The sequence below is a fragment of the Aquarana catesbeiana genome, linkage group LG02 (genome assembly GCF_042186555.1).
Source record: "Aquarana catesbeiana isolate 2022-GZ linkage group LG02, ASM4218655v1, whole genome shotgun sequence".
Classification (NCBI taxonomy): domain Eukaryota; kingdom Metazoa; phylum Chordata; class Amphibia; order Anura; family Ranidae; genus Aquarana; species Aquarana catesbeiana.
In genome coordinates this window covers 502,000,786-502,025,036 of record NC_133325.1, presented here as the reverse complement: position 1 = coordinate 502,025,036, position 24,251 = coordinate 502,000,786, and the positions used below count along the sequence as shown (strand labels likewise).

At 46.0% G+C, this 24,251-nt stretch overlaps 1 protein-coding gene across 2 annotated transcripts in view; it reads left to right on the top strand.

Annotated features, from left to right (window-relative positions):
- The window catches only part of LG02H1orf162 (linkage group 02 C1orf162 homolog), a 98,464-nt gene that overhangs the window by 45,271 nt on the left and 28,942 nt on the right, over positions 1 to 24,251 (top strand). For both annotated transcript variants that reach the window (XM_073615746.1, XM_073615745.1), the window contains one exon: positions 18,563 to 18,653. In XM_073615746.1, coding sequence (XP_073471847.1) covers positions 18,563 to 18,653 — 91 coding nt within the window. The remainder of the gene's footprint in view (positions 1 to 18,562; positions 18,654 to 24,251) is intronic.

Genomic DNA, 24,251 nt, shown 5'->3' with positions numbered 1-24,251 from the left:
AGGGGGAAGCTTGGGGAAAAAAGGTGTGATCAGGATACTGGGCTTAAGTCCTACAAATGTCATGCCTTGCTGACACCCTCCTTAGCAGCACAGTCTCACCATTCATAACCTCCCTGGTGACTCTGTTTGGCTGCTGGGAGCAGGGAAAACAATTATCCAATCGCTCTAGTAGTTACTTGCACAGGGCTGAGGATTATTTCCCCACCTCAAGTGGCATTCTAAACTGTAACATACTGCTAAGTTTTTTTTTTTTTTAATCCTGGCTGCTATGCTACCTGTCAACATTTTCCAGCTTCTTCTATCATGACAAGCCTCAAAAAATGGTTCTGAACACCGATCCTGCTATCTGAGAGCTGCCATTTTTGTGCAATTGTAGTTGAAGCATTAGTAGGCTGGAGTTGTTGGCATGTGTGTATAAAGTATAAAACACATTTTTGTAGCAGTTTAGGTGATGGAATGGCAGTGATGAGGAGAAGAAAAATTGCAGAGCAGATATAACATCACTGAAACTGAAGAAAATTGGCAGGTAACCAGAGTGTGGCTTTCATTCTTTTTTTCTGCAATGCAATAAGGCTGTTTACTGCAGATAGGCTTACAATGCCCTGCATGCAACATGATAGAGATCTGACCTATGCAACACATCCTCTTTTCAAAATAATTATTACAGCTGATGTCTGTTATGAAAATGAAGAAAGGTCTTCCAGTTAACTCACTGTCTACTGTCTGAAATTTGTCACCATATCATCTATTTAGTGCGTAGGTATATGTTATTGGTTGCAGTTACAAAACACTTTTAGTTTCCTTTTCAAGGAAATGATGGCAGAATGAGTAAATAGACTGGAAGCAGAAAATAAGAACATTACACTGTGACCCCTTGATTCATGGTTGGAACACAATTTGAAATTAAAATTAAAATTAAATGGTATAATATATGACATGTATTGTCTCAATTTGGTTTGTTTTAGGTGTATTTAAATGATCTTGGATACATATCTATATCCTTATCCACTTTTTTTCTTATTCACATATTGTGAAGTTTTACATAATAATATCAGGGTTGATCTGTTTCATACTGGTTTAGTTAGGATTGGTAACAGATACTTACTTTTTACTGTATTTGGTTTGCTTTAACCTAAGATACATATCCATATCCTTATCTACTTTTCTTCTTAAAAAGTACTTATACATTTTTTTTAAATATATTTTTATATATTGTGAAGTTTTACATGGTAATATTGGGTTGATTTAACCAGTTGTGTATGTCAATTCCAATATGCACCGTTTATACATGCTTTGCCTCATGTGGGCTGCCCGACAATGTCCCGTGCTGAATACCTTGCCTAACCGCTAGGGGCTTAATCCTTTGGTTTGCAGTCCGATAAGAACGTTCTCCTAGGACAAGCTGTACCCAAGACTATGTTAATTAGATCCCGTTACCAGCGAGCACTGTTGCTGTGCAACCACAATGCTCGGATGTGACGGGCTGCATACAATTCTCAATCAAATATGGCCACCAGGGTGTACTGTTGTTAGGCGACTGCATAGTATAAAGGACACGAGGTGTACTAAGCTGGTGTCGTTCCTGATGATGTCTGCATGATGAAGCGCGTAGGACGGAGATTGTAGCGTCATTATGTCACACCCCCTGTTTTGAAGATTCTGATCTGTGGAATGCGAGGCATCCTAGACACACTGCTATTCATTTGTATTGACCCCCATAATGAGCTTGTAGCGTCATTATATCACGTCCGGTTTTGAAGATTCTGATCTGTGGAATGCGAGGCATCCTAGACACACTGCTATTCATTTGTATTGACCCCCATAATGAGCTTGTAGCATCATTATGTCACGTCCGGTTTTGAAGATTCTGATCTGTGGAATGCGAGGCTTCCCAGACACACTGCTACTCATTTGTATTGACCCCGCAGCACTATGGAGAGTGCATTTTTCAACTTTTTTACTTTAATAAACTTGGTTTATGGACTTATACTATGAGATGCCTTTCTTTCTACCCATCCTTATGTGAATGTACCCTTTGACTGGATCCATTGCGGAGAAGGAGGAGACATTGGATAAAGAGTTGTTCATAGTGTGATGCTTTTCACCCCTGCAGGGGTACATCTTTCTGGTAAGTGTGGATCTGAGGGGGAGCACATGTGGAATTTCACTCAACCTTCACGATTGAGTTATTCAAGCACAAGTCACTTTTGAATAAGACCATCTATGTGGATTTATGAACTGTGTTTTTTTACTGCACCTTGGAACATTTTAGTTTTGTCACGGACTGATTTCCGGCTTTATATATGGGCATTTTTTTGCACATAAAGCACGCTGAGCACTTTATTATAGTTTTTCATGTTATATTATGTATTGCACTTTCCATTGATGTAATTTCCACTAGCCATTTTTAGTTTTAGATATAGCACGATTGAGATTGTGCACTTTATAGTATTTGCATTTGTCATTTTGTCATTTTAAGAGACAGTACATGTCATATATTATACCTTTTTATTTTAATTTAATTTTAATTTTGAATAGTAGACACTATACTTAGGCAGTGCCAAAATTACCACCTTCTCATCGCTCACCAATTACTTCACTTATCCCACGTTTGTGGGATTTTGTTGGGGTGGGCAGCAGCCACACTTCTATTACCGTAGCGCGGAACATAACATTTATTTCAAATTCTCCTTTGATCACCCTAGGGCAGTTCCAGTTTTGAACGGCCCGCCTGATTATCTGAACATATATGTCTTGTGGCCCCCAACGGGGCCACAAAAGATATATATGTCCAGATGCCTTGGAAGGGACAGGGAGGAGGCGGGACGAGAGCCGTGCACACAGGAGTATTTCCTGTTTACCCGATCGCCTCTGTAATAGGAAGTCCCATCTTCGGCGCTGCTATTGGACAACTGTTCTGTCCATCAAAGGAGAGGGGACTTTCTATTAAAGTGGCGGCCAAGAAAACAGGAGTTTCTCCAGTATGTTATCTTTTGGCGCTCGTCCTGCCCTCTCCCTGTCCCCTCTGAGGCTGCAGATGGATGGGCATAATTCAGGCTGCACTGACTGCAATGGTGAGTCTGCATTCCTGACATTCCTGACAATGATGGGGGCTGTATTGCTGACATTCCTGGCAATGATGGGTTCTGCATTCCTGACATTCTTGACAATGGTGGGGGCTGCATTCCTGACATTCCTGGCAATAGTGGGGGCTGCATTCCTGACATTCCTGGCAATGATGGGGGCTGCATTCCTGACAATGATGGGGGCTGCATTCCTGGGAATGATGGGGGCTGCATTCCTGGGAATGATGGGGGCTGCATTCCTGGCGATGATGGGGGCTGCATTCCTGACATTGAAGGGGGCTACATTCCTGACAATGATGGTGCTGCATTCCTGACATTCCTGACAATGATGGGGGCTGCATTCCTGACATTCCTGGCAATGATGGGGCTGCATTCCTGACATTCCTGACAATGATGGGGGCTGTATTCCTGACATTCCTGGCAGTGATGGGTTCTGCATTCCTGACATTCTTGACAATGGTGGGGGCTGCATTCCTGACATTCCTGGCAATAGTGGGGGCTGCATTCCTGACAATGATGGGGGCTGCATTCCTGACATTCCTGGTAATGATGGGGGCTGCATTCCTGACATTCCTGGCAATGATGGGGGCTGCATTCCTGGCAATGATGGGGGCTGCATTCTTGGCGATGATGGGGGTTGCATTCCTGACATTGAAGGGGGCTGCATTCCTGACAATGATGGGGGCTGCATTCCTGACATTCCTGGCAATGATGGGGCTGCATTCCTGACAATGATGGGGGCTGCATTCCTGACATTCCTGGCAATGATGGGGGCTGCATTCCTGACAATGATGGGGGCTGCATTCCTGACATTCCTGACATTCCTGGCAATGATGGGGGCTGCATTCCTGGCAATCATGGGGGCTGCATTCCTGGCAATGATGGGGGCTGCATTCCTGACATTGAAGGGGGCTGCATTCCTGACAATGATGGGGGCTGCATTCCTGACATTCCTGGCAATGATGGGGCTGCATTCCTGACAATGATTAGGCTGCATTCCTGGCATTCCTGACAATGATGGGGGCTGCATTCCTGACATTCCTGGCAATGATGGGGGCTGCATTCCTGACATTCCTGGCAATGATGGGGGCTGCATTCCTGACATTCCTGACAATGATGATGGCTGCATTCCTGACAATGATGGGGGCTGCATTCCTGACATTCCTGGCAATGAAGGGGGCTGCATTCCTGACATTCCTGATAATGATGATGGCTGCATTCTTGACATTCCTGGCAATGATGGGGGCTTCATTCCTGACATTCCTGGCAATGATGGGGGCTGCATTCCTGACATTCCTGGCAATGATGGGGGCTGCATTCCTGACATTCCTGGCAATGATAGGGGCTGCATTCCTGACATTCCTGACAATGATGATGGCTGCATTCCTGACATTCCTGGCAATGATGGGGGCTGCATTCCTGACATTCCTGGCAATGATAGGGGCTGCATTCCTGACATTCCTGGCAATGATGAGGGCTGCATACCTGACATTCCTGGCAATGATGGGGGCTGCATTCCTGGCAATGATGGGGGCTGCATTCCTGACATTCCTGGCACTGATGGGGGCTGCATTCCTGACATTCCTGGCAATGATGGGGGCTGCATTCCTGACATTCCTGGCAATGATGGGGGCTGCATTCCTGGGAATGATGGGGGCTGCATTCCTGGCGATGATGGGGGCTGCATTCCTGACATTCCTGGCAATGATGGGGGCTGCATTCCTGGCGATGATGGGGGCTGCATTCCTGACATTGAAGGGGGCTACATTCCTGACAATGATGGGGGCTGCATTCCTGACATTCCTGGCAATGATGAGGGCTGCATTCCTGACATTCCTGGCAATGATGGGGGCTGCATTCCTGACATTCCTGGCAATGATGGGGGCTGCATTCCTGGGAATGATGGGGGCTGCATTCCTGGCGATGATGGGGGCTGCATTCCTGACATTGAAGGGGGCTGCATTCCTGACAATGATGGGGGCTGCATTCCTGTCATTCCTGGCAATGATGGGGGCTGCATTCCTGACATTCCTGGCAATGATGGGGGCTGCATTCCTGACATTCCTGGCAATGATGGGGGCTGCATTTCTGGGAATGATGGGGGCTGCATTCCTGGCGATGATGAGGGCTGCATTCCTGACATTGAAGGGGGCTGCATTCCTGACAATGATGGGGCTGCATTCCTGACATTCCTGGCAATGATGGGGGCTGCATTCCTGACATTCCTGGCAATGATGGGGGCTGCATTCCTGACATTCCTGGCAATGATGGGGGCTGCATTCCTGGGAATGATGGGGGCTGCATTCCTGGCGATGATGGGGGCTGCATTCCTGACATTCCTGGCAATGATGGGGGCTGCATTCCTGACATTCCTGGCAATGATGGGGGCTGCATTCCTGGGAATGATGGGGGCTGCATTCCTGGCGATGATGGGGGCTGCATTCCTGACATTGAAGGGGGCTGCATTCCTGACAATGATGGGGGCTGCATTCCTGACATTCCTGGCAATGATGGGGCTGCATTCCTGACATTCCTGACAATGATTAGGCTGCATTCCTGGCATTCCTGACAATGATGGGGCTGTATTCCTGACATTCCTGGCAATGATGGGTTCTGCATTCCTGACATTCTTGACAATGGTGGGGGCTGCATTCCTGACATTCCTGGCAATAGTGGGGGCTGCATTCCTGACAATGATGGGGGCTGCATTCCTGACATTCCTGGCACTGATGGGGGCTGCATTCCTGACATTCCTGGCAATGATGGGGGCTGCATTCCTGACATTCCTGGCAATGATGGGGGCTGCATTCCTGGGAATGATGGGGGCTGCATTCCTGGCGATGATGGGGGCTGCATTCCTGACATTCCTGGCAATGATGGGGGCTGCATTCCTGGGAATGATGGGGGCTGCATTCCTGGCGATGATGGGGGCTGCATTCCTGACATTGAAGGGGGCTGCATTCCTGACAATGATGGGGGCTGCATTCCTGACATTCCTGGCAATGATGGGGGCTGCATTCCTGACATTCCTGGCAATGATGGGGGCTGCATTCCTGACATTCCTGGCAATGATGGGGGCTGCATTCCTGGGAATGATGGGGGCTGCATTCCTGGCGATGATGGGGGCTGCATTCCTGACATTGAAGGGGGCTGCATTCCTGACAATGATGGGGGGCTGCATTCCTGTCATTCCTGGCAATGATGGGGGCTGCATTCCTGACATTCCTGGCAATGATGGGGGCTGCATTCCTGACATTCCTGGCAATGATGGGGGCTGCATTTCTGGGAATGATGGGGGCTGCATTCCTGGCGATGATGAGGGCTGCATTCCTGACATTGAAGGGGGCTGCATTCCTGACAATGATGGGGCTGCATTCCTGACATTCCTGGCAATGATGGGGGCTGCATTCCTGACATTCCTGGCAATGATGGGGGCTGCATTCCTGACATTCCTGGCAATGATGGGGGCTGCATTCCTGGGAATGATGGGGGCTGCATTCCTGGCGATGATGGGGGCTGCATTCCTGACATTCCTGGCAATGATGGGGGCTGCATTCCTGACATTCCTGGCAATGATGGGGGCTGCATTCCTGGGAATGATGGGGGCTGCATTCCTGGCGATGATGGGGGCTGCATTCCTGACATTGAAGGGGGCTGCATTCCTGACAATGATGGGGGCTGCATTCCTGACATTCCTGGCAATGATGGGGCTGCATTCCTGACATTCCTGACAATGATTAGGCTGCATTCCTGGCATTCCTGACAATGATGGGGCTGTATTCCTGACATTCCTGGCAATGATGGGTTCTGCATTCCTGACATTCTTGACAATGGTGGGGGCTGCATTCCTGACATTCCTGGCAATAGTGGGGGCTGCATTCCTGACAATGATGGGGGCTGCATTCCTGACATTCCTGGCAATGATGGGGGCTGCATTCCTGACATTCCTGGCAATGATGGGGGCTGCATTCCTGACATTCCTGACAATGATGGGGGCTGCATTCCTGACATTCCTGGCAATGATGGGGGCTGCATTCCTGACATTCCTGGCAATGATGGGGGCTGCATTCCTGGCAATGATGGGGGCTGCATTCTTGGCGATGATGGGGGCTGCATTCCTGACATTGAAGGGGGCTGCATTCCTGACAATGATGGGGGCTGCATTCCTGACATTCCTGACAATGATTAGGCTGCATTCCTGGCATTCCTGACAATGATGGGGTCTGCATTCCTGACATTCCTGGCAATGATGGGGTCTGCATTCCTGACATTCCTGGCAATGATTGGGGCTGCATTCCTGACATTCCTGGCAATGATGGGGGCTGCATTCCTGGCAATGACGGGGGCTGCATTCCTGGCAATGACGGGGGCTGCATTCCTGGCAATGCTGGGGGCTGCATTCCTGACAATGATGGGGGCTGCATTCCTGACATTCCTGGCAATGATGGGGCTGCATTCCTGACATTCCTGACAATGATTAGGCTGCATTCCTGACATTCCTGGCAATGATGGGGGCTGCATTCCTGACAATGATGGGGGCTTCATTCCTGACATTCCTGGCAATGATGGGGGCTTCATTCCTGACATTGCTGGCAATGATGGGGGCTGCATTCCTGACATTCCTGGCAATGATGAGGGCTGCATACCTGACATTCCTGGCAATGATGGGGGCTGCATTCCTGACATTCCTGGCAATGATGGGGGCTGCATTCCTGACATTCCTGACAATGATGGGGGCTGCATTCCTGACATTCCTGACAATGATGGGGGCTGCATTCCTGACAATGATGGGGGCTGCATTCCTGGCAATGATGGGGGGCTGCATTCCTGACAATGATGGGGGCTTCATTCCTGACATTCCTGGCAATGATGGGGGCTTCATTCCTGACATTCCTGGCAATGATGGGGGCTGCATTCCTGACATTCCTGGCAATGATGAGGGCTGCATACCTGACATTCCTGGCAATGATGGGGGCTGCATTCCTGACATTCCTGGCAATGATGGGGGCTGCATTCCTGACATTCCTGACAATGATGGGGGCTGCATTCCTGACATTCCTGACAATGATGGGGGCTGCATTCCTGACATTCCTGACAATGATGGGGGCTGCATTCCTGGCAATGATGGGGGGCTGCATTCCTGCAATTCCTGGCAATGATGGGGGCTGCATTCCTGACAATGATGGGGGCTGCATTCCTGACAATGATGGGGGCTGCATTCCTGACATTCCTGGCAATGATGGGGGCTGCATTCCTGGCAATGATGGGGGGCTGCATTCCTGACATTCCTGGCAATGATGGGGGCTGCATTCCTGACAATGATGGGGGCTGCATTCCTGACAAGGATGGGGGCTGCATTCCTGACAATGATGGGGGCTGCATTCCTGACAATGATGGGGGCTGCATTCCTGACATTCCTGGCAATGATGGGGGCTGCATTCCTGACATTCCTGGCAATGATGGGGGCTGCATTCCTGACATTCCTGGCAATGATGGGGGCTGCATTCCTGGCAATGATGGGGGCTGCATTCCTGACAATGATGGGGGTTGCATTTCTGACATTCCTGACAATGATGGGGGCTGCATTCCTGACATTCCTGGCAATGATGAGGGCTGCATTCCTGACATTCTTGGCAATGATGGGGGCTGCATTCCTGACATTCCTTGCAATGATGGGGGCTGCATTCCTGGCAATGATGGGGGCTGCATTCCTGACAATGATGGGGGCTGCATTTCTGACATTCCTGACAATGATGGGGGCTGCCTTCCTGACATTCCTGGCAATGATGAGGGCTGCATTCCTGACATTCTTGGCAATGATGGGGGCTGCATTCCTGACATTCCTGGCAATGATGGGGGGCTGCATTGCTGACATTCCTGGCAATGATGAGGACTGCATTCCTGACATTCCTGACAAAGATGAGGGCTGCATTCCTGACATTCTTGACAATAAAGAGGGCTGCATTCCTGATATTCCTAGCAATGATAAGGGCTTCATTCCTGACAATGATGGGGTCTGAATTCCTGACATTCCTGACAATGATGGGGACTGCATTCCTGACATTCTTGACAATGATGGGGGCTGCATTCCTGGCAATGATGGGGGGCTGCATTCCTGACATTCCTGACAATGATGGGGGCTGCATTCCTGACAATGATGGGGGCTGCATTCTTGGCCATACTGGGTGCTGCATTCTTGGCCATACTGGGTGCTGCATTCTTGGCCATGGTGGGTGCTGCATTCCTGCCAATACTGGGTGCTGCGTTCCTGGCAATGGGGGGTGCTGCATTCCTGGCCATACTGGGTGCTGCATTCCTGGCCATACTGGGTGCTGCATTCCTGGCAATGGTGGGTGCTGCATTCCTGGCAATACTGGGTGCTGCATTCTTGGCAATGGGGGTGCTGCATTCCTGGCCATATTGGGTGCTGCATTCCTGGCAATACTGGGTGCTGCATTTCTGGCAATGGTGGGCGCTGCATTCCTGGCCATACTGGGTGCTGCATTCCTGGCCATACTGGGTGCTGCATTCCTGGCAATGGTGGGCGCTGCATTCCTGGCAATGGTGGGTGCTGCATTCCTGGCAGTGGGGGTGCTGCACTGATGGCAATGGTGGTGCTGCATTCATAGCAATGATGGGGGCTGCATTCCTGACATTCCTGGCAATGATGGGGGCTGCATTCCTGGGAATGATGGGGGCTGCATTCCTGGCGATGATGGGGGCTGCATTCCTGACATTGAAGGGGGCTGCATTCCTGACAATGATGGGGGCTGCATTCCTGTCATTCCTGGCAATGATGGGGGCTGCATTCCTGACATTCCTGGCAATGATGGGGGCTGCATTCCTGACATTCCTGGCAATGATGGGGGCTGCATTTCTGGGAATGATGGGGGCTGCATTCCTGGCGATGATGAGGGCTGCATTCCTGACATTGAAGGGGGTTGCATTCCTGACAATGATGGGGCTGCATTCCTGACATTCCTGGCAATGATGGGGGCTGCATTCCTGACATTCCTGGCAATGATGGGGGCTGCATTCCTGGGAATGATGGGGGCTGCATTCCTGGCGATGATGGGGGCTGCATTCCTGACATTCCTGGCAATGATGGGGGCTGCATTCCTGGGAATGATGGGGGCTGCATTCCTGGCGATGATGGGGGCTGCATTCCTGACATTCCTGGCAATGATGGGGGCTGCATTCCTGACATTCCTGGCAATGATGGGGGCTGCATTCCTGGGAATGATGGGGGCTGCATTCCTGGCGATGATGGGGGCTGCATTCCTGACATTGAAGGGGGCTGCATTCCTGACAATGATGGGGGCTGCATTCCTGACATTCCTGGCAATGATGGGGCTGCATTCCTGACATTCCTGACAATGATTAGGCTGCATTCCTGGCATTCCTGACAATGATGGGGCTGTATTCCTGACATTCCTGGCAATGATGGGTTCTGCATTCCTGACATTCTTGACAATGGTGGGGGCTGCATTCCTGACATTCCTGGCAATAGTGGGGGCTGCATTCCTGACAATGATGGGGGCTGCATTCCTGACATTCCTGGCAATAATGGGGGCTGCATTCCTGACATTCCTGGCAATGATGGGGGCTGCATTCCTGACATTCCTGACAATGATGGGGGCTGCATTCCTGACATTCCTGGCAATGATGGGGGCTGCATTCCTGACATTCCTGGCAATGATGGGGGCTGCATTCCTGGGAATGATGGGGGCTGCATTCCTGGCGATGATGGGGGCTGCATTCCTGACATTGAAGGGGGCTGCATTCCTGACAATGATGGGGGCTGCATTCCTGACATTCCTGGCAATGATGGGGCTGCATTCCTGACATTCCTGACAATGATTAGGCTGCATTCCTGGCATTCCTGACAATGATGGGGCTGTATTCCTGACATTCCTGGCAATGATGGGTTCTGCATTCCTGACATTCTTGACAATGGTGGGGGCTGCATTCCTGACATTCCTGGCAATAGTGGGGGCTGCATTCCTGACAATGATGGGGGCTGCATTCCTGACATTCCTGGCAATAATGGGGGCTGCATTCCTGACATTCCTGGCAATGATGGGGGCTGCATTCCTGACATTCCTGACAATGATGGGGGCTGCATTCCTGACATTCCTGGCAATGATGGGGGCTGCATTCCTGACATTCCTGGCAATGATGGGGGCTGCATTCCTGGCAATGATGGGGGCTGCATTCTTGGCGATGATGGGGGCTGCATTCCTGACATTGAAGGGGGCTGCATTCCTGACAATGATGGGGGCTGCATTCCTGACATTCCTGACAATGATTAGGCTGCATTCCTGGCATTCCTGACAATGATGGGGTCTGCATTCCTGACATTCCTGGCAATGATGGGGTCTGCATTCCTGACATTCCTGGCAATGATTGGGGCTGCATTCCTGACATTCCTGGCAATGATGGGGGCTGCATTCCTGGCAATGACGGGGGCTGCATTCCTGGCAATGACGGGGGCTGCATTCCTGGCAATGCTGGGGGCTGCATTCCTGACAATGATGGGGGCTGCATTCCTGACATTCCTGGCAATGATGGGGCTGCATTCCTGACATTCCTGACAATGATTAGGCTGCATTCCTGACATTCCTGGCAATGATGGGGGCTGCATTCCTGACAATGATGGGGGCTTCATTCCTGACATTCCTGGCAATGATGGGGGCTTCATTCCTGACATTGCTGGCAATGATGGGGGCTGCATTCCTGACATTCCTGGCAATGATGAGGGCTACATACCTGACATTCCTGGCAATGATGGGGGCTGCATTCCTGACATTCCTGGCAATGATGGGGGCTGCATTCCTGACATTCCTGACAATGATGGGGGCTGCATTCCTGACATTCCTGACAATGATGGGGGCTGCATTCCTGACAATGATGGGGGCTGCATTCCTGGCAATGATGGGGGGCTGCATTCCTGACAATGATGGGGGCTTCATTCCTGACATTCCTGGCAATGATGGGGGCTTCATTCCTGACATTCCTGGCAATGATGGGGGCTGCATTCCTGACATTCCTGGCAATGATGAGGGCTGCATACCTGACATTCCTGGCAATGATGGGGGCTGCATTCCTGACATTCCTGGCAATGATGGGGGCTGCATTCCTGACATTCCTGACAATGATGGGGGCTGCATTCCTGACATTCCTGACAATGATGGGGGCTGCATTCCTGACATTCCTGAGAATGATGGGGGCTGCATTCCTGGCAATGATGGGGGGCTGCATTCCTGCAATTCCTGGCAATGATGGGGGCTGCATTCCTGACAATGATGGGGGCTGCATTCCTGACAATGATGGGGGCTGCATTCCTGACATTCCTGGCAATGATGGGGGCTGCATTCCTGGCAATGATGGGGGGCTGCATTTCTGACATTCCTGGCAATGATGGGGGCTGCATTCCTGACAATGATGGGGGCTGCATTCCTGACAAGGATGGGGGCTGCATTCCTGACAATGATGGGGGCTGCATTCCTGACATTCCTGGCAATGATGGGGGCTGCATTCCTGACATTCCTGGCAATGATGGGGGCTGCATTCCTGACATTCCTGGCAATGATGGGGGCTGCATTCCTGGCAATGATGGGGGCTGCATTCCTGACAATGATGGGGGTTGCATTTCTGACATTCCTGACAATGATGGGGGCTGCATTCCTGACATTCCTGGCAATGATGAGGGCTGCATTCCTGACATTCTTGGCAATGATGGGGGCTGCATTCCTGACATTCCTTGCAATGATGGGGGCTGCATTCCTGGCAATGATGGGGGCTGCATTCCTGACAATGATGGGGGCTGCATTTCTGACATTCCTGACAATGATGGGGGCTGCCTTCCTGACATTCCTGGCAATGATGAGGGCTGCATTCCTGACATTCTTGGCAATGATGGGGGCTGCATTCCTGACATTCCTGGCAATGATGGGGGGCTGCATTCCTGACATTCCTGACAAAGATGAGGGCTGCATTCCTGACATTCTTGACAATAAAGAGGGCTGCATTCCTGATATTCCTAGCAATGATAAGGGCTTCATTCCTGACAATGATGGGGTCTGAATTCCTGACATTCCTGACAATGATGGGGACTGCATTCCTGACATTCTTGACAATGATGGGGGCTGCATTCCTGGCAATGATGGGGGGCTGCATTCCTGACATTCCTGACAATGATGGGGGCTGCATTCCTGACAATGATGGGGGCTGCATTCTTGGCCATACTGGGTGCTGCATTCTTGGCCATACTGGGTGCTGCATTCTTGGCCATGGTGGGTGCTGCATTCCTGCCAATACTGGGTGCTGCGTTCCTGGCAATGGGGGGTGCTGCATTCCTGGCCATACTGGGTGCTGCATTCCTGGCCATACTGGGTGCTGCATTCCTGGCAATGGTGGGTGCTGCATTCCTGGCAATACTGGGTGCTGCATTCTTGGCAATGGGGGTGCTGCATTCCTGGCCATATTGGGTGCTGCATTCCTGGCAATACTGGGTGCTGCATTTCTGGCAATGGTGGGCGCTGCATTCCTGGCCATACTGGGTGCTGCATTCCTGGCCATACTGGGTGCTGCATTCCTGGCAATGGTGGGCGCTGCATTCCTGGCAATGGTGGGTGCTGCATTCCTGGCAGTGGGGGTGCTGCACTGATGGCAATGGTGGTGCTGCATTCATAGCAATGGTGGGGCTGCAGATGGGCACTGACCCTTATTTTTCTTTATGGTTCTTTATTTAAAATTTAAGTTTTTTTCCTGAAACTTCCCTCTTAAAGTGAAGGTGCGTGTTACACGACAATAAATATGGTATATACAAATAACACGCCCAAGCTCATCTCTTTACTCACACACAGCCACAAAGGCAAGAGAATTCTTGTCGGGTAGTGTATTAGTGCTCGAATGAACACACAGACTGAAATGAATGGTTCAAAGAATGTCAGGTAAAATGGTCGGCCCTCACGCATGTTCACTTCATCAAATCTGGCCCTCTTTGAAAAAAGTTTGGACACCCCTGCCCTAGGGTGTGATTGATTCTGCAGCTATAGACATTTTTTATAGATGACCAATAGGAATATTGATGTAGGAGTAGTATTTAAAAAAGAACAGGTAACCAACAGGCAGGATATGGATAGTCTAAACAGCTAAAACACATCATGGAAAAACAGCATAGAGTATGGTGGGATATAGCAACCTCAGAAATGTATATTAGTGAAAAATGACATCAAGAAGACTTAGATGGGAGAAATCCCTTATGGATGATTAATACATCTTTTTCAACCAGTGTGAGAACGATCTATTACAAAATATAGTAAAAAGGAGACAATTTAAATTATGGCTAATTGAGACAACTATTATGCCGCGTACACACGGTCGGACTTTTCATCTACAAAAGTCCAACGGACGCCGACGGACTAAAGCTGGCTGGTAATCCGATCGTGTGTGGGCTTCTCCGGACTTTCAGCAGACTTTTTCAGCCTCAAATCCGACGGACTTTAGATTTGAAACATGCTTCAAATCTTTACGTCGTAACTACGACGGACCCCGAAATCCGCTCGTCTGTGTGCTAGTCCGACGGACAAAAACCCATGCTAGGGCAGCTATTGGCTACTGGCTATGAACTTCCTTATTTTAGTCCGGTGTACGTCATCACGTACGAATCCGTCGGACTTTTGTGTGGTCGTGTGTAGGCAAGTCCGTTCGTTAGAAAGTCTGCTGCAAGTCCGCCGAAAGTCCGCCGGAAGTCCGCCGGAAGTCTGTCGGACAGGCTGTCGGACTTTTGTAGACGAAAAGTCCGACCGTGTGTACGCGGCATTACAGAAATTAAAAATCTACTGGCCCCTTTTGGAAATCAGAAAGAATATAAAAATAAAGAAGGGGAGTTACAGGAAGCCATTAAGAAATATGATGTAGAGATCCAAACAAAAAAAAACATAAATTCAAGAGAGATGTCATGGACTATAAAAACCAGAAAGTCTATAAATGACAAGCAGAGATGGATATGATAAATGAAATAGATGACATCACCATGGTGGATGAATCTAGGAAGTATCGGAAGAAGGGGGAGAACAAGGAAGAACTTTTGAGACACCACACCAAAGACCACCACATACCCCAATACTTCGACCGGGGGGGGGGGGGGGGGGAGGAGAACAGACAGAAAGTAATGAGAAGTCCTAAATTTTACAGTTGTCGTCAGGAGACGAGGAGAAATCTTTCAATGGTGGCACTTCTGGTGCACTTTTGGTTCTGGTAACAACTAGGGATGAGATTCAGGTTCAGGTCAAGTGTGGATTCAGCCAGAACCCAGCCCATTCATCGTTTGCAGTGTGAGTAAACCGTTTAGTCCAAATTAAGCAGTTTGCCTGCCCCAGTCCCTGGCTGCCCTATGTAAACAAACACCCCCAAATTCTCAGCTGCTGTATATAAACAGACATTAAGGATCCTGGAAGACATCATTGGCCAAATATGTCATGACCATATTTGGTCAATGATGTCACTCAGGATCCCTGGGACTGTTGTCTATTTTAAAGCAGCACCTAGAGATCTGTCATTTAGCAAATGGAGCGCAGCAGGGAAAACACTGTCAGGCAGTGGGTCGTTATGGTGGTGTGGAAACATCATCAGGCAGTTGGTAGTCATGATTGATAGATTTACATTTTAAATTTCTTTCATGGTATAAGTGTTTTATTTGCATTTCACTTTTTTGGGAATGAGCAATAATGCTTACTTATGCCTGTATTACTCCACTGGTAAGGGACAATATTTAGGGGAGTAGGGGGGGGGGGGTTATTATTAAGTGGGTTTTCCAGATTCTTAAGGGTCCCCAGAATCTTTTTTGGGGGCAAGATGTGGGGAAGAGGTCTGTCACGCACCTGTATGAGGAGCCCGAGATACAAGAGTGGCCTTTTTGCACAATTCCCATGTGAGCACCTAGGGAATTTGAGATAGAGCCTGCAAGGACGATGAAAGCGCACAAGTACAAGGGGGCTGAAACTGAAGACTGGAACTTGTAAGCACTGGTATGGTATTCCAATGCTTGTACATGTGTGCATCTGGCATGATCTTCTTGATGGCTGACATGATACTTTGCTTTCCCTCCCCCTTCCTTGCAAGGTGCCCTCACAATGTTAAGACATGTTGCCTGGTGTGGGTACAGGATTGGTACTGCCTCCCTTTCCTATCAACCCAGGCTGCATACCTGGCTGTAATTGTTTTACTTTTAAGCACTACATTGTGCTGTTCCATAAAAGCATATTAGACTTTTAGGCATCCTATAAACGTGTTATCTTAAGGAATTGTGTTGTTTCAACATTGCCCTTTAGACCACATGAAAAGACTGTTTTCTGCTAAACAGTGATTTTTTTTTTGTATTGGCACATGTCCCCCATTGCGGTTCTCGGCTACACACACCCTTGTTTTTAAACAATATATTGCCTATTAGCTTTGAAAAAGGGCTTCACATACACCCCACTTGATTCTGCAAACCCAACTCAGAGCAAACCGACCACTTTCACATTCCTGGTGAAAACTGCCTAAGAAGGGAACTCTCTTCACTTCGGGGGGGAGTAACTCCCGCTTTCTGCTAAATCTCCAGGACAGGAATTTAAGGGAAATATCCCCAACGGACACAAACAAAGAAAATAAATAGTGGGTTTAACCCTTCACTATATCCAAAACTACACAATGTAAAGTTTTGGCTATACAGTTTAACTCCTTGAAATCCACGCTAAATTTTTCTATACCTGATATAAAAAACAGAAACCTCCGTCAAGAACAATTATCAGGGCTAAAAGTAACAAATTTATTATTTTATCCTTTGGTTCTTTAAGAACATACTTCCAGTTTGCACTCTGTAAGCTAGTTTTTATTTATGGTTTAATGGTTTAATGTTTACTAAATGTATGATTTTGTTAATGCTACTTACTTCACATTTTACGGTTTCACATCCTGTCTAAAATTTAGTCCTGTGAAAAACAGGAAAGTGTCTATACTGGGAACAATTTAAAGAATGATGAAACAGTTTGTGTTGCAGTAGTATGTGCCCAGTAATAAGTATGATATCTTGCATTACATCCTATACAAATATTGAATTAAACAATGAATATGTTTCTGCAACTAAACTTAGGTATTTAATTAATTTCAAACATTTCCTTGTTATGTCTAAGTAAAAAAAATGTGCTACTATATATTTTGCAAGTTTTGCTTTGTCATGCTTCATTAGCTTTTGTCAGAGGCAGAAAAACTGTATATACAGTATGTACAAGCCTTTTTATAAAGTCATGTGAAATTTGTACACTACAGTATTTCCTTGTATGCCACTTTAGAGAGTCTGTACACTATTAGTGCAACTTTTATTCTGGCATGCATGGCTAACTAGCATACTAAAAAATGGTTAACTAGTGAACATTTTCAAAGAAAAGTTTTGTACATCGAGGAAAAAAGTTCTGTATATTGGAGGAAAAAGTGTGGTATTTTTACATACCTATTGAAAAAGAATACATTAGCCCACTTAGAAGGAGAAGAGATTGAATTACGAGTCATTGCTCACTTATTATACTTGATGATTTCCTTTTGGGATTAATAAAGCATTCTGAATCTGAATAAAGTATTCTAATTGTGAACTAATAAATGTGTTATATTTAAATAAAGTACAGCAAAAATGTCTAAAATGACTGGAAGCAGTTAATATAAGGAGGAAAAGGAAACATTTCTAGGTGAAAAAAAAAAATAACTGAAAAAATAAATAAAATCTGTAAAAAAAAAAAAAAAACCCTAACCAAGAACAGTGGCAAATACAGCTATTGAACCCTTTAGAAAGTATATGCTGTAATGTTTTGTACCACCATTTTGTACCTAATAAAAAAAGTTTGTAAACAAAAAAAAGAACGTATATGCTGTGTGTGTACAGTGGTACCTCGGTTCACAAACTTAATTCATGAAAGGACTCTGGTCACGAACCGAATTGGTTGTGAACCGAGGCAAATTTTCCCATAGGGTTCAATGTAAATCAGGCTAATCCGTTCTGAACTTTTTTTTTGTTTATATATACAGTAAAATTACAAAAAAAGGATTTTAAACATATATTACATACTGTTTTTTCATGAGTCCCAATAACTGAGCCCACCCTCATGGTAGTCAGGGGGCAGAAACCCCTATCTGAGTGGACAGGTTCTCCTAAGACTCTCATCTTGCACTGCTCTTCTCAATATGAATGTGTCAGAGCAGGGAAGATGGAGGCGGCTCGTGTTCATGAACCGAAGCAAATTTTTGTCAACTCTTCTGTTTGCGAACCGAGTTGTTCGTCAACAGAAGCGTTTGTGAACCGAGGTATCACTGTATATGAGTTTATACATCTGTTAATGTATTAAAATACCAACAATTTACTTTTATAGTTATCTAGATATTGTAATGTTATGGTATCCTTTGGATTTAATACGTAAAGCTATATTACTTTATTCTAGAATCAAGCACTACTACAAATGTTGCTTATACAACCACTCAATCTACAACAATCAAATCTGATTCCACTGAACACCTTCTGGGAAACTGCAGGTACATGTAGCACTGGAAGAACAGGTTAAGTTAATATAGCAAATGCACAAAAAATACATTTTATTTATTTTTTTTTTTTTTTTCACAATTAAACCTTTATTAAAAGTAGAGAAGAATATAACATTGTACAGTACATAGTAATAAAGAACTTGTATACTGTACATTTTCAATAATCATAGAAACTCTGTGTAAGGGGTTTTATTGCTTCTAAAGTTTGCTCCAATCTATACAGTGTTTTAGCTGTTCCCCTAAGGACTTGGAGCATTACCTGTCTAAAGTTTGCTCCAGTCCATACAGTGTTTTAACTGAAGCGTTAATACTCCAAGTCCCATAATAGCGATAATACTCCAAGTCCCACAAGGACTTGGAGTATTATCATAGCTAGGCAAAGCTCATTTTGTCATATCTCTGGGTCTGCTGTATGTCATTGTCCAATGCCAATAGATTTTCTTCTCTATAAATGTATGTTTCAAATAGGGATGCACCGATATATCGGCCGCAGAAAATTGTCAGCCGAAAATAGGGTTTTAATTGAAAGTTAGCTTTAATTGGAGTTGGCTCTAATTTGTTTGTCACTTAAATTCCATTTAAAGATACCACCCTGTTTAAGATTTCCCTACCACAATGTTGTCAACCTGTTAAAGGAAGAGGAAAATAATGGATCTACTGACAGGATCACCATGTAATAAAACTATGGTAGTCTGAAAAAACTTGGTAACTTGGTAATGTGACAGTAACAGAATTCATTATATATATTTTTTTATTTTTAATAATATCAACACTTTTTTTGCATTCTACTTCCAATAACAACAATGCTGGTAATACATATTGTATTCTAATGCATTTTTTACAGAAATTAGTTGGGTGATTGGCTCATAAATACATCAATAACTATTTTTTTTTTATTAGACATAATGTTATGTACCAGTATGAGGAGCCAGAGATGATGAAGGTGGCCTCTTGCAAAATTCCCATCCGAACACCCTGGAAGTTGAGACAATGAAAGGGCACAAGTGCAAGGGTGCTGAAATTGCAAACTGATATTTGGGAAGGCTAATATCAGACAAGCAGAAATACAGTGGGTGCAGTGGTGGTCCGTCCATACGGGGCGCAGGGGCGCCCCCCTAATCTATGCCCCTAATTTATATGCAGGGCACTGGATGCATGGATTCCAATGGGGTTTTTTTTTTGGAAGCATGTGATTAGAACCAGAGGCTCTAATTGGCTTCAAAAAAGGGTGGGCTTAGGGCGCAGGGCATTGAGCCCACCTGGTTGTGTGGCAATAGCAAATTAATATTCACTATTGTTTACCTCACTCTCCTCCCAACCAATCAGGAAGCGGGTCTGGCCGAGAGGAGAAGTGATTGTATTGGCCGCCGAGGGGGAGAAGACGCAGGGGAAGCCGCCGTGAAGCCGAGGAGGAGGCGCAAGGTGAAGCCGACGAGGAGAAAGCGTTGCCCGCGACCTAGATGGGATAAGTGGAGGGGGGACATGGCGGATGGTAGATCGGTCGATCAGTCGGTCGGTTGCCCCCCCCCAAATATGGAGCACCGGCCACCACTGGTACCCAGGATACACTGAGTTTATTTGGTAACAGCCGAGCAGGAAGGTATCAAATTGTAGGCAGATTCAAGGTCAGGATCAAACAGAGGTTGGCAATGTGCAGGCAGTGAAGTATAGAATTGGTAGGCAAAATCTTGGTCAGAAGTCCAGGCTGACATTGGCAACAAAAATGAGCAACAAACATTGGCAAACAGGGATAACACAGAAGCAGGTCAGATGAAAGCAGGGTTTTGCATCTTGTAATCTGTTTTGGAGTGTCATTCATTTTAACATTGATACCGGTAGCAGATCGCATTAACGGAGTGCGATTTCATTGCGGGTCAGAAAAACGCACAGAATTTGCTGAGTTCCCGCACAGCATATATGCAGTGGCATCACACGGGGGCAATTGCCCCTCCAGGTTAGTCCTACCCTCCCTCTAAATCAGCCTGCTCCCCTGGGCCACTCAAATGCGCCGTAAAAGAGGCTGCAACGCTGCACCAGTGCCGCTAAGTAAAAATCAGCACTGCTAAGTTAAACACACATAGCCGCTTTGTTAATACAGCGCCAGACTAAAGTTTTCTCCCTCCGACTTGCTGGACACTCTCCAGCACCCCCACTCAGTTTCCAGGTGGAGGCGGAGATGCCAGCTGCTGCTGATCCCACCATGAGGGATGTCTGCAGGAGATTGTTCTGCGGGATGTGTGGAGGGAGGTAAATTGGCAGAGTTTTATGAGATGTTGAAACATGTGTGCAGGAACGTGGGAAGAGGGAGGTGAGAACAGTGTCTGCAGCAGGGTGGGTGGCCAGTACTGGTGCCGTGCGGCTAACTTTAGTTGATCTATGCATGCCACTGCCAAGTGGTCTCTGCAGTGCTCCATGAATTAGGGCTCATTCAGGTAGGAACCGCGCTATGACCAAATTGTGTATGGATCTCTGAAGGATCACATAAATAATATTATATACACCAACTGTGTAATAAAATATTAAATCAATAAAAAAATAAAGTCCAAAAGTGAATTTCAAAAGAAAGTCACATAAATTGCAATGAAGTGGGCAAATCCTGCCAATAGCACCCCGTGAGAAAAAATCCACCACCAGATAAATTGAATGCTTACCAGCAACAAGCTGGGAAACAGCTTATATATAATCAGGCACACGATCGTAGTGGCGTCCTATTAGGATCAACAGTATGGAGAGAGGATGACCAGAATAACCAAGCAGCCAAGCACATCAGGGTAGCTCCATCCGAAAGATCAGTATACAGGCAGCAGGAAGGAGCCAAAAAGAATAAAAACACGGCTCTTCATAGCGCAGATCAATATGTATGAACAGTTTATCAAATAAAGTATTGCACTTACGTAGATAGTAGAATGTAAAAGCATGGATTAAAATACAGCAGCCGGCCGGCCAGTGAACACCCGTCCGAGACGAGACACACAGCAATGACGTCAGCGCGTCAACCTTCCGACGTACGTTTCGTCTTAGAAAGATGTCGTCAAGGGAACGGGCGATGCTCTGACTCATCGCTTTAAATACACATAGAAACCACGCCTCGATGTGAAGCATGTGTGGCAACACCAATTATCCAGAACGGAAATGTAAAGTGACCAAAAAGCACTAAAACTATAATAAAAAATTGGAAAAAAAACAAATAATTTAGAAAGCGATCTAGGAAGCAAAGTATAATGGCCAGTTAGAACATTGCACCAATAAGAAACCAGCCTAAATATGAAAATCCTAACAGATTCTAAAAATAATAATACACAGGTCATGTACCGCCATCTAGTGGAAACATGAAACTAGGCAGGCCTAAACAAATTAATTGATCAGTGCCAAAAAATAGGAATTATATATAAAGAATGAAAAAATGAAATATTGTACCAATGAAAAAAACACAATAGGAAATTAATCTCATTGCGTAAAAAAATAAAAATGAAAATAATAATAAAAAAAAAATAAATAAATACAAAAATTAACTTAATACACATACTTAGCCCCCATAGCAACCCCCTATCTTGCCTATAGAACTGGCCTTCCAAACCAGAAATAGTTTCGAGTAATAGTTCCTAGTTCGGGGTGGTGGTTGGTAACGGCTGACGTTACATCATTGTACACAATAATACCGCATAATCTGGGGCTGTTTGCAGTTGAATTATTTTTAAGGCGAGATTCTGGTTTATTTGATGAGCAAATTTGTTTTATAATGCAGTTGCTCCACTTTGCAGTTACTTGAAACTATTTATGGTTTGGGGGCCAGTTCTATAGGCAAGATAGGGGGGTTGCCATGGGGGCTAAGTATGCCCCCAGTCTGGCAAACCTCTTTATGGCCCTATGGGAGTAGGATGTCATCTATGCCCACCGTAAACCCCAGTTGGTGCTGTGGGCTAGATACACAGATGACATCCTCCTCCTATGGGATGGTGGCTGAGATGACTTGGACTCTTTTATGAGTGAGTTAAATGCTAACGATCGGGGCATCATTCTCAGCTATGAGGCCAGTCAAACTGAGATTCGTTTTCTAGACTTGAAAATCGATATTAAAGATGGCTGGTTTACTACGGCTACCTTTTTTAAGAGTATGGATCGTAACTCTTATATACCCACTGATAGTTGCCATCATGAAGCCTGGTTAAGATCGGTACCAAAAAGCCAACTTTTGCATCTGAGGCTTAACTGTTCTGAACATGATGAGTTCCTATCTGAGGCTAATATTTTGATTAAGCGGTTTCTCAAAAAGGTTATTCTGAGGTTTCCCTTATGAATACCCTTGAAGAAGTGTCAGTGCTGGATAGGAATGAGCTATTGAAGGTTAAAACATCCAATCAAGACAGGATACCTTCTATCCCCTTTATAACCACTTATTCTATACAACACAGAAATGTGGCTAAGCTCATCAGGAAACATTGGCATATCCTTACAAATGATCAAATATTGGGGGGTGTTCTTCCAGCCAGACCACAAGTGATTTACAAAGGGACTCCCTCCCTTAGAAGTAGAGTGGCCCCTAATGTTCTTGACCCTCCCCCAACCAAAAGGGGATTTTTTGAAAGTTTGACTGGCTTCTATCAGTGTAGAAGGTGTAGGGTGTGTTCCATTAGTGGATGCACACATAGAAGAACCCATAGGTTCGTTTCTACCAGTACTTTGGAGGAGTTTGAGATCAAACCTTTCATCATATGTACGTCCGAACGGGTTGTTTATCTCCTCCAATGCCCTTGTGGGCTACAGTATGTCGAGAGGACTAAGCGCCCTCTTTCGGTTATGTTTTAAACGAACATGTGACGAATATTTTGACCGGTTTTCCCAAACACCCTGTTTCTAGACACTACCTTGATGTCCATATGCAATCCTGCTAAGACCATCTTTTTGGGGATTGATAGATACACCCCCCATTGAAGGGGTGGGCCTTTTAATACGTGGTATTTCAAGGTTAGAAATGGCATGGATATATAGGATTAAATGTTACACTCCTTTTAGGCTTAATGTGGAAGTAGATCTCAATGCCTTTATAGACAATTCTTAATTGTTTTAAATCTGTGTACTTGATGCGAACCCTGTGTGGCTTACCCTACCTAAATCAATATCCCCTTTATATGGGGGGTTCTTTATATACATATTTACTATTTTTAATTTTTGATTTTTTTTAGACCAGCACGCTTTGTTTTTTTGTTTGTTCATTTTTTGCTGGACAGCTATCTTGTGATTGGTATGCACTCCCCTTTAAGTGGGTTTATCTGACCAACCACCATTTATGCCCAGTTTATTGTTGCCAATTCATACATCTATTTATTTATTTTGTAACGAATTACCAATTTTTAAATCAAAATCATTTTTTTACTTTTATGTATTTATTTATTTATTTATTTTTTTAATTTTTAATTTTATTTTTATTTTTTTATTATTTTTATTTTTTTACGCGATGAGATTTATTTCCTATTGTGTAAAAATAATAATTGAAGCGCTTAACTCTATGATCAGAAAAAATGCATTGCTGTGCATCTCGCACATAAAATACAACCAGTGTAAAATTCCAATTCTATTCCAAATATCACC